At 38.4% G+C, this 17314-nt stretch overlaps 1 protein-coding gene across 2 annotated transcripts in view; it reads right to left on the reverse strand.

Moving 5' to 3' along the window:
• Positions 1-979: 979 nt before the first annotated feature.
• The window catches only part of Crppa (CDP-L-ribitol pyrophosphorylase A), a 282328-nt gene continuing 265993 nt past the window's right edge, over positions 980-17314 (reverse strand). For both annotated transcript variants that reach the window (XM_035445627.1, XM_027419745.2), the window contains one exon: positions 980-2817. In XM_035445627.1, the coding sequence (XP_035301518.1) occupies positions 2713-2817 (105 nt within the window). In that variant the 3' untranslated portion in view covers positions 980-2712. The remainder of the gene's footprint in view (positions 2818-17314) is intronic.

The following is a 17314-nucleotide window of genomic DNA, read 5'->3' on the forward strand; positions in this document are numbered from 1 at the left end:
AGTAATACTCTGCACTAAATAAAAACTTATGCAGCCTCACCGAGCACTCTATAGAGCAATCTTCTAATGTGTAGATGTGCCAAGTTATGGCATGTGGAGTTAACACTACTCACCATCTCTTTAAGCCTTGCTACCGTCTTCCTTCTGCCTTATAAGCACTTTCAGGGTTAACCCTCTTCACAGACTTCTATGAGCTGAATATGTATGGGCTTCTTTCTAGGGCTTTACACCCACATCAGGCCATATTGACAGGAACATAGAAGTCCTAACCAAATCCATGCATTTCTTATGTATTTTCATGTGGTGGTATATTATTTATGACTTATTAAAGCTTGCCTGAGGATTCAGAAAGTAAAGTCAGCCTACACCTATACAGATCAGAAAGTGGGGATGCATACCTTTAATCCCAGCAGCCAGAAGGTAGGAGGTGCTGGTACATACCTTTAATCCTAGGACTCAGGATTAAGAGGTAGACAGATCTCTGTGTGTCCAACGTCACCCAGATCTACACAAGATTGATCCAGTCCTAAACAGAAACAGCTCACACAAAGGTGATCTCAACATCTGGGATCACACACCTTTAATTCCAGCACTAGAAGGTTATAAAAGATAGGAGTAGGGTCTTCAGTAGTCAGTATCCGGCATTTATTCTCCAGCCACATTGGGGAAAGTGTTGGGAGCCATAAGTTAAGGGGCCATCCAGAGCAGTGGAAAATTACAGGTCCTTGAAGGACTTGCCACCTGGCAACTGCCATCGCTGGCTGTTCTATTCCGGGAAAAGATAAGCAGCTCCGAGAACAAGAAACATAGGAGGTTTTCAGGCAACCGACATTCTTTAGATAGCCGCTTATGCAAAACACCATGTGTACTAACTCCCTGTTCCCTCCTCAGTTCCTCCTCCATGCTCCGCGGTCCATCCCGGGAGCTCCACCGCTTGCTCCCCTCTCCCTCCTCACTCCCTCCCTCCTCATTCCCTCCTTGCCACATTCCTATATAAGTCTTACTCCTTCTTCAATAAAATGAGACTGTGACAAAGACTTATGCTTGCATGGTCTCCTTCTTTTCTCCCACCCATGATTCTTTTCAGGCAGAACCTCTTCAGACCCTGAATAACTGGACCTGCTGGACGGGTCGGGAAAGCATAGAAGTCTGGGGTTAGTCTGATGTTTGATGGAGGCAGGATCATCTTTCAGTCTGAAGTAGAGTAAGAGCTAGTGACAGCTGCTTTCCTTTTATGATCTTCAGCTTGTAGCTTGAACCCCAATATCTGTATCTGGGTACTTTTATTTCTCGTGTTACATTTTCACCTCTGTGAATTTGAGTTAATTGATTTATATTTCTTAATACAGAGAACAAATGATAAGCTCACTAATTTTTATCCATATTTACAATCAATAAACCCATTTCAATTTAGAAGAAGCCCTGCAATAACAATAAGAATGCAATGCCCATTGCATTCTTCCCTCTATTATTTAAAATATAAACTCTGATACAATATTAGTACTTGAGATCTCATCAACACTCAAATATAACACATTAACTCTGATGTTGTATTGAAACTCAAAAAATATACAGGAATTCAGTTAACATGTTATGGGAGATATTTCAGAAAGTGGATATTTTTATTGACAATCTTGAACAAACACATTTCATGCAGTTCTTATAATTTCTCCATGCAATGCAAGTCCCAGCATATTCTGATTTAGTGTATTTCAATAAAGCGGATTTATGTATAGAAGAAAAGGTATTTTAATGACTGCATGTGTCATTATTAAACTCAACATAAGGGAAATATTAAAAGTTAATATGTGTGGCTAATAGAAATTGGAAGAAAAAAATCTTGGTTTTGCAAGGCCATAGTTCCTGCATCAAGAGTACCCAACTTCACAGCTCAGGTAGCCCTGCATTGCAGAAGACCACAGCCAGGGACTGACACAAGCAACTTCATGAAGCTCTCCAGACTTTTCTGAAACTACCTAGAAGGAGTACACTCTTTAAAATAATGTCAAATAACATTTGATAAGCCAAAGGAAAAAAGCATACAATTTTAAAATGATAGAAGAGTAGAAGGGAATTCCAGGCTCTTTAGATATTGAGAGATTTAGAGGAGAGAAAGGTGAAGAAAAGAGACATTCCATTTGCTGTTTATACCCCATGTTTCCAAGCCTTCTCTTTTTCTTTTGTGATTTTGCTCCACACACAGCAAATGCTTTCTCACTGATCCAATTAACCAGTTCCCTTCTTCCTTATAAGTTGTGATGAATTCCAAACCGAGGCAAAAAAGATACATCACATAGCAAAAGGACAATTTTAAAATTAAGAATAATAATGAAGCTTATTCATTATCTCCATTAAAACATGACCAAACAGTTAATTAACATAGAGAATAACCAAGCTGTCTAAATTCTCATTCCTTAAAGAGATTAGACCTTGTAGTAGCAAGCAGGTTCTAACATAAAAACAGTATTTTTCATTTATCTATCCCTCTATGCTTGAAGACATTTTTATTTGACACACATAATTTTATGAACATGAAGATTAACCCATTTTTTTCAACATACGCATCACATTCTATGAGAGTAGCAAGATGAAGAAAACAACTAAAGTACTCTATCACACATAAGGAGGAGACATTGAAGTAGGGAATCAAGTACAAAAGAGAGTCTTAGGGATGTGTCTTTGGAAGCTTATAGATGACTTTATCTGTGTTTTTCATGCCACCAGGAGCTGACCAGCAAGTGCAGAACTTCTTTCTTTAACTAAGGCACCTATGATGGAAGCACCTTGTCGTAAACTCTCTTGCAGTTTCTGCTCATCCTGAAAATAAAAGACAAAACAATAATATGCAAATTAAAGCCAGAACATAAGGAATAAAAAAAAACTATGATTAACCCACTTAAACCATCAGGACAAAAACATTGATAAAGACATAAAACACTTTATGCTCAAAAATATTTTATAGTGACAAGTTACAACACACTGAAATTAAGAATTAATTATTCTGGGTTGACAATGAGGTAGACAGAACAGAAGCCAGTGCTGGTGACCCTAAAGATAAATAAGAGCAGCATACCAGGTGATGCACACAGGAAAAGATGGTAATGTCATATTTTAATATCAGATGGTATTATTACCATTCTATTTTCTTTATCTATTGGCACTTCCTCCCTCTCACCACAAAGAAATATGTATGGACCATTTAGGAAACCATATAAAGGCATCCCTAGAAGAGATGACATCTGGAAACATTCACTTCAGGGACAAGAAAAGAGTTAAATAATTCATCTCTATCCCTGGACCATAGGCTCTATTTAGTGTGCCCAATACAGTTAACACAGGATTACAAGTAATATTGTGATAATGGGGCACACAAATAGGTGGGACCCAGAGCACAGCAATTGATAGCACAAAATTCTGGGATGCTTGCTAGAGAAGGTGAAAGCAAAGGATGAGAGAAATGAGCCAAATGTGGGTGGTAGACAAGAACAACTTTTGATAATCAAACATGATGACTAGCCCTATAGACATGCACCAGTTCTATAAGCCAGGCCATAAGACAACAAATGAAGCCCAAGTCCCACACCAAAAAGCAAAGGAAAACAACCCAAATTGAATTCATTAGCAGTTCATGTTCTCTCTATAACTGTAAGAACATTAATAATAGAGCTACAGAGATGGCCCAGTCGTAAGAGAACATACTGCTCTTTCACAAGAGTTGTCTCCAAAGAACTCACACCAGGCAACAATATGTTCCCATAATTCCAACTTCAGGGGGTCTGCTCCACTTTTCTGACCCCCATGGGGAATGCACACTCACATACATCCCCATGTACTTGATGAAGTAAAGACATTTTCAATGCACACCAATGTTTGCATATACATGAATAAACCTTTAAAACACAGTTGGTGGACTTGAATAACAGTTTGTACGACATGCTACCAGATGCTGTACAATTTGTAACAGCATGCACTCTCCTCCAATCAAAATCACTGCATAGTTCTCAATATTTGTTCTCTTACCTTATTCACCTGAATAGCGCAGCAAAATATTTTTTGCTTAAAACTCTGTTCTCTTGCAAAACAATAAGAAAATCTACCATGTATTTGTCAATATAGCATTTATTCATTTTATTTTTGGTTATACCTATTTCATGGCAAATGTAAAATCCCAGCTGAAAGGGAAACAAGTGTACTCCAGTAAAAACACTGTAGGAAAGAATATGAATTGTTTTTTTAAAAAATCCACTTTAGGATGATAAATGTGTCAACTTGACAACATCTAGAATTAACTAAGACCTAAATGCCTGTGTACACCTGAGGGATATTTTCTTAATTAAATCATTTGAAATGGGAAGACCAACTTCCAATCCAGATCTCTGATGGGGGAAGGTCTACTTTTAATATGAGCCACACCTTCTGCTGGCAGCTTACATGAAGGACGTGGGAAAATGAAGTGACTTCTATCTATCTATCTATCTATCTATCTATCTATCTATCTATCTATCTATCTATCTCTGCTTGTTCTCATTCTTACTAGCAAATCCATTCCTTCATTGGCATTAGAACGAACTTCGCTGGGATTCCAGTATACACTGATAAGCATCTGAGACATCCAGCCTCAACATTGTGGACTGAACAACTCCTTGATTCTTGGATTGTCCCTTGGTAGATAGCCATTGTTGGACTAGCTGGACCATAGCCTGTGCAACATTACAATAAATCCCCAATATATATATATATATGGGAAGCTATAGCCACGCCTACTTCCTTTCCCCATTGTTGTCACTTAGGATAGTGTATATACCTAGTTAGGGATAGCTTCCTATTGTTTATGGTTGGGATTGCAAGGAGGTGTTCAGGCTTGGACACCTCTTTCAGATGACTTTAGGGTTTAGCTAAAATAGATAATTAGGATGTGACATAAGCAGATTGTTGTATCTTCTTATATTTTACCTTTATGATTGTTAATTTTGGATACTTTAAACTGTTAAGTTTTAATTCTCTTTTAGACTAAAAGGGGAATTGTAGGGGAAGCTGTAGCCATGCCTACTTAGGGGCTGGCCACAGGTGTGCCTGACCACGCTTGTGGGGGCGTGGTCAAAGAGATGTAGTGTGACTGCGTTTGCGCTTTCGGTTTCTCTTTTCGGCTTGCATACAGGCTGCTGCTGGCTGGCTAGGTCGCTCTGTAAGTAAGGCTTTTCCCTATTAAATACCCTTATATTTCTACCTGACTCCGTATTGGTAATTTCCCACTATATATATATAATGCTAACATAATAAATATATGATATATGTAATATAGCCAAGATAATAAATTATATGCATATGATATATATATCATAATTTTATAAATTCTGTTCCTCTAAGGAACCCTGATAATACAACACATTTATGGTAATTCTTTCTTTGTGCTTTGATGTATTTTAACAAATTACATTAAATTTATTTACAAGTTAGATGTAAGCCTGAGAGTCAGGCCTGGACCAGCAGCACCAGAGGGAGGTTGGAGCTTCAGGCCCAGAGAAGTAGCAGGAGAGGGAGGTTCGAGCTTCAGGCCCTGAGCAGTGTCAAGGGAGCCATGTTCCTCAGACCCTGGAGCAGTGTCAGAGGAAGGCCAAAGCCTCAGGTCCAGGAGCAAGGCCCAGGTGAAACGGTAGCAATGGTTTCCAGCAGTAGCTTCCAGAAACTATCACACAGAGTTCCTCTGGGAAACAGCACCTGTGTCGCAGCCAGCATCCACTGCCATTTCTTGTTTGGAGATAACCCACTAATACAACAACCATTGGACTCTCAACCCCACTTACATCTCCAACAGGAAGAGCATCCACAGGATCTGTAGCCCCACCTGCACCTCAATGAGTGACCACCTGAGCATTGGGCCTACTTTCACTAGGAGAAGCATTCACCAGAAGCTCTGCTCTACTTGTGTGTGAAGGAGTGGTCAATAGAGCCATAGCCCCCAACTATACCAATTGGAGAATGAGAGACCCCCCTGAAGCACAAGCTCCACCTATACCAATTAGAGGAAGAGATGCATAGACAACAAGGTAAGAACACATACAACAATATAAAGAGCAATACAGCAACACTAGAAACTGGTGGTGCTACAACAGAAACACCTGAACAACCCAACACAAATGAAGTAGCAGAAAACAGCCTAAAATTAACTTTATGAGGATGATTGAAGCCATTAAAGAGGAAATGAAAATTTTCCTTAAAGAAATGGAGAAAAAGACAAACAAAAAATAAGAAGATATTGGCAAATTCCTTAAAGGAAACCAAGAAAAAGCAATCAAACAAGTGAAGGAAATGATAGGAGACATGAGATCTGAAACAGAGGCAATAAAGAAAACACAAAACAAGGCAATTCTGGAAATGGAAAACAACAGAGTACAAGAGATGGAAGAGAGAATCTCAGGTGTTAAAGATATGATATAGAAAATAGATTCAATAGTCACAGAAAATCTCAAATCCAACAAATCCTTAACACAAAACATGCAGGAAATCTGGGACACCATGAAAAGACTGAAGATAATAATACTTAAGGATAGAAGAAGGAGAAGCCCAACTCAAAGGCACAGAAAAATATATTCAACAAAATCATAGAAGAAAACTTTCCCAACCTAAAGAAGGACATGCCTATGAAAATACAAGAGGCTTACAGAACACCAAATAGACTGGACCAAAAAAAATGTCCCCTCACCACATAATAATCAAAACAATAAACATACAAAATAAAGAATATTAAAAGCTGCAGTGGAGAAAAGCCAGGTAACATACAAAGGCATACCTATCAGAATTACACCTGATTTCTCAACAGAAACAATGAAAGCCAGAGAGTCCTAGTCAGACAGTATGCAGCTGCTAAGGGACCATGGATGCCAGCCCAAACTACTATACCCAGCAAATCTTTCAATATCCATAGATGGAGAAAACAAGATATTCCATTATAAAACCAAATTTAAACAATACCTATCGACAAACCTAGGCCTAAAGAAAGTACCAGAAGGAAAACTTTAGCCCAAGGAACTCATCTACATCCACAAGGACACAGGAAATCGATGAGCTTACAGCAGCAAATTCTAAAGGGAATTGAACAGACAATGCCATCACCACCAACAAAAAATAATTTCAATTCACCTATAAAAAGACACAGGAAAACAAACTGGATATGAAAACAGAATCCATCCTTCTGCTGCATACAAAAAACACATCTCAAACTCCAGACAGACATTATCTCAGAGTAAAGGGTTGGGAAAAATTTTACAATAAAATTGGTCTAAGAAACAAGCTGCTGTAGCTATCCTAATATCCAACAAAATAAATTTCAAACTGAAATGTATCAGAAAATATAAAGAAGGGCATTTCATATTGATCTCAGGAAAAAAAAATCCATCAAAAGAAAATCTCAATTTTGAACATCTATGCCCCAAACAAAAGGGTTCTGCATTGGTAAAAGAAACATTACTAAGGGTTAAATCACAAAACAAGCCCTACACACTAATAGTGGTGGACTTCAACATCCCTCTCTCACCACTGGAAAGATCTGCCAGAAAAATAAGGGAACTAACAGAGGTTATGAATCAAATGGACTTAAAAGACATAGAATATTACACCCAAATACAAAAGAATATACTTTCTTTTCAGCACCTCATGGAACCTTCTCAAAAATAGACCACATACTCTGTAACAAAGCAAATCTCAACAGATACAAAAAAGTAAAGGGTTAGGATAAGATTTTCCAATCAAATGAACTCAAGAAACAAGCTGGTGTAGGTATCCTAATATATAACAAATTAGATTTCAAACTAAAATCAATCAAAAGAGAGGTGTAATTTTCATAGGTTTGCCTTTATATGTTACTTGGCCTATGAGAATTACACCCTCCCCAGTGTGTCTAGTCTGAGAGAGTATCCCTCTATGTGGTGAGGGCTCCCAAAGTTCATTTGTGTACTAGGGGTAAATACTGATCCACTACCAGAGGCCCCATAGATTAACCAGACCTCCAAACTGATATCCTCATTCAGGGGTTCTAGAACAGTCCTCTGCTTGTTTCCCAGCTATCAGTCTGGGGTTAATGAGCAACCCTAGGCCCTGCTCCAAATGATATGACAGACTTTGAAGATCCCCCATGGAAGGCCTCACCATCCATGGGGAGCAGAAAGGAGATGGGATAGCAGCAGGGGAGAAGGGGAGGGAAATGGAACTGGGACTGACATGTAAAACAAACTTGTTTTTAATTTAAATAATAAAAATAAAAAAATTAAAAATGGGATATAGAACTAAACAGAGAATTCTCAGCAGAACAATCTTAAATGGCAGAAAGATATTTAATGAAATGCTCAACATCCTTATTTATCAGGGAAATGCAAATCAAACCCAGTCTGAGATTCCATCTTATACTGATCAGAATGGCTAATATCAAAACCACCAATGACAGATCATGCTGGAAATGATGTGGAGAAAGGGGAGCATTCCTCCATTGCTGGTAGGAGTGCAAACTTGTGCAGCTGCTGTGGAAATCATTATGACAATTTCTCAGAAAATTAGGGATCAACCTACCTCAAAAACCCTGCAATACCACTGTTGGGCATATACCCAAAGGAGGCACATTTACCCCACAAGGACATTTGTTCAACTATGTTCATAACAACATTATTTGTAATAGCCAGATCCTGGAAACAGCCTAGATGCTCCTCAACTGAAGAATAGATGAAGAAAATGTGGTATTATTACACAATGGAGTACTACTCAGTAATAATAAACAATGGTATCCTAAATTTTTCAGGCAAATGGACAGAACTAGAAAAAAACTATCCTCAGTGAGGTAACCCAAAACCAGAAAGACAAATATAGTATGTACTCACTCATAAGTGGATACCAGAAATAAAGCAAAAGACACCCAGACTAAAATCCACAACCCCAAAGAAGCTAGAACCCTTTTCTAGAAACAAAAGGAAACAGATGCAGAAATCCACAACTACCCAATGGGCCAAACTCATGGAGTACAATTGAAGTGAGGGAGGAGTGAGACTATGAACAAAGGAGTCAAGACCTTGATGGGGAAATCCACAGAACCAGCTGACCTGAGCTAGTGAGAGATCAGTGACTCAGGTCTGACAAATGGGGAACCTGCATAAGACTGAACTAGACTCCCTTAATATAGGAGACAATGGTGTGACTGGGACCATATGAGGCCAAGGGAAGTGGGTCCAAGATGTAACTCTAATGCACAAACTGACATGGTAGAGCCCATTCTACATGGAGAGATACCTTGCTCATCCTAGACACAGGGGTGTGGGGGGTGGAGAGGTGCCTTCTTCCTGCCTCAAAGAGATGATGGAACAGTCTTAGTAGACTTCCTAGGGGAGGCCTTACCCTCTCTGTGGTGGATATGGGAAGTGGAGAGGGGGTGTTCAAGGAGAAGGAGGAGAGGAGGGAAAGGAAACTGGGATTGGAATGTAAAAAATAAAATAATAAAAAATAAAGTGAAAATAAAAGTTGGTCTACATTTAAATTGAATTTTCATCTGGTAACATCCAAAATCTAGAATTTTCTCTAATTTTTCAGAGAACATTTATGGCTATACACATTCCCAATATTTTTAAAAAGAAAATCTTTTGTTTGGAAAATCCTTTTTTTTTTTTAAATGACGGGCAATAAACGTTAATACTTTGTCAGGGACCAAAATAGTTCCATTATGGAATGTCTTGAGGTCCAGCCTCCAGTAAACGGGAGCTCTGGCCCACTATTGTATTGCTAATGTGAGAAGGTCTGCTATTGTTTACCATGGCTTCAGTGTAGAATACCTCCTAGTTTGCATCTCTATGGGCCTAAGCATTGAGTAGGCCACGCCTGGGCTGAGAACTCTATGTGACTAGGAACTGTTTAGGTAATGCTTGAATTAATAGAATCACTTGATATTGGCTATATACATCATAATAGATGCTTCCTGATGCTGCCCCTGCCCTTGGAAGACTATTTAAATGGACTTCTCAATAAACCATGGCATCAGCTGAGAGCCCTCCTGAGATGACAAGATGCCTGTGTTTGGTCTTTATCACCGTTGGGTTACTAGGAGTTTCCAAGTCCATGGGGTTGAACCACATGGCTTCTGTGGCTTAGGGCTGAGACGGCAATAATTCAGAAAGTTTTAGTTTCCTATTGACTTAAGTCAATAGAATGTTAAGTAATATATTGTGGCAGTCAAGCTAAAAGTAACCAAGTTTGTACATAGTTTTCTTCAGTGCATGACAATTACTCCATGACATATTGAAAGCTTAACTGTTGAATTTGAGAGTATTAGGAATAACATCAAAGGAACCACATGGAATGACTATTTTTAATGTTCTATAGCCTTAAACTGCAATACTAAGCAGCAGGATTTACCATGAGTTTTACCTAGGAACCTTTCTTCATTTATTTTCCTACCACCTCCACTTTCAAGATTGAGTTAAAATACACTATGCTCGCACAAAAGTTGTGCACACACACGTGCATACACAAGTTCTAATCATTATCTTTTTTCTCATCCAAATTTTATTTTTGAAATTTTTAAAATTTAAAATATATCATTTCTCCCCTCCTTCCAACCTCTCCCACATCCCACTTTACTCCCTCTCAAATCAGGGTTTCTTTTTTAATTATTATCAATATACACATATGTATGTACATGTATACATACATGTATGTACACATAAATCTATTTTAAAAGCTGCTGAGTGTCTTTAGTGTTACTTGTACGTATGTGACTTCGGGGCTGATCACTTACTTTTGGATAATCATTTAGGGAGCACCAAGAAAGACTACCTCTCCCTCTCTTTGCAGTCCTCATTTGCCCATAGTTGTTTGCCTAGGGTTTGGGTCTCCATGAGATTTCCCCCTTACACATTAGCATGTCCATTCATGGTGTCATGGTTCAGGCCTTATTTTAGCAGTCACAGTATTGATGTATCATGGATGTAGCTTGCCTGTCACTTCTAGAAGACATCGTCTCATGACATACTCCATGTTACTCTGGCTCTTAGACTATTTCTGACCCTCTTCAGTGATGTTCCCTAAGCTGTAGGTGTAGGGCCTGTGCTGGAGATGTATCTATTAGGGCCCAGCATCCCACAATCAGTTGCTCTCTGCATTTTGACCTGCTGTGACTTTTTGCAATGGTCTCTGCTTGCTACAAAGAGGAGCTTCTTCAATGATGGTGAAAGCTACACCTATGTCTGGGCATAAGGATACATTTTCAGAACACTTTTAGGAATTATACAGGTTAAGTATAGTGGCAGTAGTAAGTTCTCTTCTTAGAGTCCTGATACCACTAGCCATGGATTGTTAGCTAAGATTCCATTACCAGGTATGATTTCTCCTGTTCAGAGGGCTTAAGTTTACTCAGCTGGTTGGTACAAGATAAGAGCCACTATTGCACCTTTCATAACTATTTTTCTGTGCTGGTTGTGGTTGTTTGTAGTTTATTGTTGTAGTGTGTAGGCATCACAGCTGATTGCTTCTCTCTGTTGGTAACTTGCATAACACTGTCCAGTACTTTGAAAGCCAATTCACAGAGAGATTTCAGGTCAGATCCCCCTTGAGTCATCCAAATACTTTTGTCAAAAGTGTATGTTGTCTTTAGCAACAGAAACTTACCCTCAACTTCTGGGAAGTAACCAAAGAGAAAAGCAACCCCTTTATATATTGTTTTAGGAGACTCTTGGACTGCCCTAACCAACAATACAAAAGGAGGTTTCTCATGCTTGGTTCTGGGGTTTCTGTCATATAATCTATGACTCTTGGAGGAATCTTTATCTCCCCAAGTGGCACACGTTACTGAAAAGGTATATATGTGTGTACATACTTTGTTATTTTGCTATTGCTAAGACAAAACACCATGACCAAAGTAGTTTATAAAAGACAGTGTTTAATTAGCTTACAGTTTCAGAGGGTTATAGTTAGTGATGGCTGATGAAATGCATGGCAGCAACTGCTGAGAGCTCTCATCCTGATCCACAAGTAGAAGGTACATGGAGAGACAATGGAAATGGTATAAGTTTTTAAAACCTCAAGGCACACCCCCAGTGAGACATCTCTTCCAACAAGGCTACACACTTTAATCCTTCCCAAAGAGTTTTACCAACTAGGGACCAAATATTAGAATATATGTGCCTATGGGGGACATTCTCATTCAAACAACCCCACACTTGTAATTTTAAATAAATATAAAATAATATGATTCTCTATGGCATTTTCAATCCTCTTGGTATTATTTATCCCTCTTTCACCAACCTTCTGTATTGATATCTAGTCCCTATTCCCAATTAAGCCTCTCCCATTTTGCCATATTTTTCTTCATGTCACTCTTTCCTGCTCTTGATAGCACTAGCACTCAAAAACATCACCATTATCATTTTAACAGATAATGTAATATTCTAATTTTACTCCACAGTAATTAAGTTTTGTGAGTAGAAACCTACACATTCCTTAATCTTGTCCTATTGTTGTCTGTTGATGAATAGATTTTCTGAAGTCCATCATATTCTTCATCTTCTGCAAAGTAGTAAAATCTTAGGCAGAAATGCTTATGAGACATCTAAGTCTCTAGTGAGATTTTGAGAAAATAGGCAATTCTTTAAAGAATGTCACCAGAACAATACCCCCTCATTTCATAGAAGCTCTCTCTTCACTTTTCCAGTTCCACCTTGACATTTACAACAGGAAAAGCTCTTGTTCCAAAATCAAATTGCAATGAAGTGGCCTTCAGAAAGCACAGCAGTGGCTGATATCATAAAAGCTAGTTCTTCATTACTCTTTTCTTACTCATTGCCCCTCTTAATTTGACAAAAGTAAATTCTATTGAGAAACTATTTCCAGAGTATGAGAAGTAGAAGACCTCTTTAAAAACAAGACTCAAGAATGTTAACTCTCATCATTGTAGGATGCAGATGTCAACACTCAAAGACGTGTAATTATGTTTATGTTAGGCTGTGAGAATGATACATGGACGTTTTTAGAACACAGTTTCAAAGAATAGCAGGAAAGGCAATGATATCATTGTTCTCCCAGTCTTTACAGACAACACAAAAGGAAATTTTTTAGATATTCATTCTCCATACACACCACTGCTAAGGAATGCAATGAATTTTTCGAGAACCATAAAGTTAAAATATATGAATACATATTTAGGCTTCCAAAGTCTCTGGAGATTTGAAAATCTTCCAGAAAAATAAACATTGTATTGTCCAGGCAAATTCCAAACCCAATAGTGAACTCAGCTTCCTGAAGCTACAAAACCACTTAGAAATTCAGGTTGCTTATACTTTGATATTAACATCCTTCACTTTTCTCAATCTTGTTTTGATAAATAAGTAACAAAAAATAATCCCTTTGTGGCAGAAACCTTCAAATACCTTAAACAAACAAGATATCTGTACATATTTTTGGCTGTATCTATTCCAAGTACAAAGCAAAAATTTGTCAAACAGCAGATTTTATAAACCTTCAACAATGTTGTTACTTTAGTTAATATCATGAATATAAGGAATAATACCAAATTAAAATTATTAGGTGTTAACTTTGTTTTTATATGTATTTTGCAGACATAGGAAAATGAGGTCTAGTGGTGACACACTGTCACCTAGTGGATATAAGCTTAAGTGTTCAGAGCAGGTCAAAGGAAAGAAGCAAAAATGGCTCTCTCTAAAAGAACAGCATTTTAAAGTGGTCATATTGTTCAGGTCAGCTCTTTCTGTGGGTTTCTCCAGCTTGTTCTTGACCCCTTTGCTCATCACTCCTCCCTCTCTGCAACTGGATTCCAGAGTTTAGTTCAGTGTTGAGCTGTGGGTGTCTGCTTCTGCTTCCATCAGCTACTCGATGATGGCACTATGATGGCATATAAGGTAGTCATCAATCTCATCATTGGAGCTCATGGACCCCAGACTGATTGCTGGGAAACCAGCATAGGACTGTACCAGAGCCCATGAATGAGGAGGTCAGTTTGGAGGTCTGGTTTATCTATGGGGCCTCTGGTAGTGGATCAGTATTTATCAGTCGTACACAAATGAACTTTGGGAGCCCACTTCACGTAGAGGGATACTCTTTTAACCTAGCCACAAGGGGGATGATCTAGGCCTTGCTCCAAATGATATGGCAGACGTTGAAGATCCCCCTTGGAAGGCCTCATCCTCCCTGGGAATGAGATTGGGTGTTAATGGGGAGCAGGGGAAGAGGGGAGAGAGAGGGAAATGAGATTGACATGTAAAACAAGCTTGCTTCTAATTAAAATAAAAATCCTTTAAAAAGTAAAGTGGTCATATTGTTATTACGAACTGATTTTGGTTTATTTGATTTGATATCTTATTGAAATGTTATTGTTGATTACTCAGAACAAACAAAATTGAGAAATGATGAAAATGCCATAAACTAACTGTCTAGGACAAAGAAGAAGAAAAGAGAGAGAGAGAGCATTTCCTCTTTCTCCTTCTGGAAAAAGAAAAACTATATCCCCAAAGTCTAGGTAATAAATATTATTGAAAATATATTTGGGGTCACTGATAATCAGTCACCATACATAGCTTTTGTGTCCCCTATTTTATGCCTAATTCGGGACTTTACAGTATAATTGAGGCTCAATAAGTATTTGTGGGATGGGATAATTATTAAAAGTGGGATCCTAGGGTTATTAAATATAAAATACAAAATAATCCTTTGCTGAATAAGAAAAACAAAGAAGTAGTAACAACGACACTGATTAAAATTGTGCTAAAATCTGGAAGGCAAAACCTGAGATATATGGCTTGACAAAAAAAGTAGTTAATTGCTGTTAAGTGATTATACACCTGGAACTTGTCACACAGTTTTACCTCATTTTCTTATAACATCATTAATACTATCAATTTTATAAGATAACAAAATTTAAAAAGTGGTCTCTCATACATTGTACTCTTTGACTAGCAAAGTATTCTGAGCCTACACAGCTTACCACCCAACAGTTACCCAGGCTAATCACTTTCCACTATGGCATTCTCTCCAGTCTGACTTCAGGCTCAGTTTGTTTACACAGCACCATGTATTCACAGTACTCTAATGTGCCTTAGACAGCCTCTTAGCTTTGCCTATAGCTACTCTAAATCTCACCAGGAACAAGTTACACTTCACTGAAACACAATCTCATGAACATTCATCTTCCCAGTCCAGAGTATCCAGTCACTCTGATGCAAACTTCCAACTGACATTCCTCCGTATTGATATTATGAATGATGCCCTAAGAAGAATTCAGAATCAACTTCTGTGGTTGTGCCTCTTTCCCCAGAAAATTGGTTCCCAATAACTATATTTGAAATGCACATCAGTTTTCAAAGACCTACCTATGACAGCTTCCTTCATGACGTACTCTACGCATCAGCAATTTGCTTCCATAGCTTTACTCAAAACATCTTACTAGTATTTTTATAGTTATCATAGCTACAAGTCTTATCCTCTTGGTTAAGTTATAAGATGCTAGGGTAGAACTCTCCCATGCTGTATTCTATACTCAAAGCAATTCTTACTGTATGCCCTCTATACATTCATTGTACTTACTCTGTAGATAGCTACTAGATTACCCAAGTCTCCAAAGGTCAGACTTTACAGATGAGGACAACCATGATACATTGGAATTTTTTAGCTAATATATATCATGTTTGAATTAACCAATAAGTCAGGTGCAACTTTTGACAAAGTGACATGCCCCTATCATGTACAAAACTCATGTTTGAGACCCATGCAATGGTGTTACAAGGGGGAGGGGACTGTGAGAAATGTCTCATGTTTTCATCTAGGCTGCACTTTTGAATTAGGCAGGATTCATAGTTATGCTGGGGCACAAAAGCCAGTGGGCCATGGGCTGAATACATCCCACCACCGTATTTTATGGAGCAGGTGGAAAGAAGTAAAAATCAAGGAATTTGTGCTGCGTTTCATTCTTATGAAGCAATACCTGGTCTGAGAATTACACGTAATGGACAACAATGGGAATCTACTAATTTACATTATATTAAATGCCAAGGGTCCATCACATGAGAATCACTATTTTACATAGGGTAGATGCATGAACAGGAAACTCACAAATTAGGTATTGGTTGGCAAAGAACATGAAAAGAAACTCAGCAAAACGAGGCTGGAGAGACAGCTTAGTGTTTAAGAGTACTTGCTATTTTTGCCGAGGACCTGGGCTCAGTTCCCAGCACCCATGTGGTGGCTCACAACCATTTATCACTCAAGTTTCATGGGATCTGATTCCATTTTCTGTTTTCAGGCACCAAGCACACATGTAGTCCACATACCTACATGAAGGCAAAGCACACATGCATAAAACACAGAAATTGGGGAAAAAAATCACACAAGGATGCCAAAGATTAGCCATGTTCAGATGATGCCTTCAATTTAAAGGAAAAATGATGAGTGATCAAAGAAATGGATTTGAAAGCATTTCTTCTTATGTAGATGGAGGCAGGGTAACAGGCAAAATTTTTACCTATGTGTATGTGGGTGAGCATGCATGAATGTATGTGTGTACTTATGTGTGTGCCATGTGTGTACAGAAGCTGGGGAAGTCTGGAAGAGGGTGCAGGATTCCCTGGAAGTAGTAACTGAATGTTGTGAATTGCATGCTTCATGGCTAAGCCAGCTCTTCAGCCCAGCAGCAACGTCTACTGAGGCAGAAATCTGAAAGTTCTCATAAAACAGCTTCAAATGTTTATTTCTAAACCTCAAAAGAGAACTGAGGGAAAGCTGTATAGTTCTAATATACCCTCTTAACAGAAACAATTGTGTGTAATTTTTGTTGACACTTTTTGAACATTTACAGAAATACAAACAAACAAACAAACAAACAAAACCTCTGGTTAACAACTGCTGGAATCTTAAGTGTTTGGTAGGAGGAAAGTAAAACACAACGTTTTCTCTAAAAATATGTTTATCATTGTCTTAAAAAATCAATACCCTTCCAAGAAAAAAAAAAAATGGGCTGTAGCCTGCAAAAGAATTCTCATCTGGTCTGAACTGTTCTGTCAGGCTCAGCCTGAAAACTAATCCGTCCAAGTCACTTTCCTGCATGGGAGCAGAAGCAACTGTTCCCAAGGTCAGGGCTGGCACACACATTTCTTCCTGATCTGTTTCTCATCAAGAAAGGATGCAAAATGAATTGAGCACACAAGAATAATTCCTCAGGTGGAAAGAACTTTGTGCTTCGCCAGGTCACACATCTTCCCTGAAACGATGGTTTGGAAGGGAACAAGGAAATCTGGTAGATACATACTTACATTCTCCTGAACATAAAGAAGATGCT

The sequence above is a fragment of the Cricetulus griseus genome, chromosome 5 (assembly GCF_003668045.3).
Source record: "Cricetulus griseus strain 17A/GY chromosome 5, alternate assembly CriGri-PICRH-1.0, whole genome shotgun sequence".
In the NCBI taxonomy this organism is placed as follows: Eukaryota; Metazoa; Chordata; class Mammalia; order Rodentia; family Cricetidae; genus Cricetulus; species Cricetulus griseus.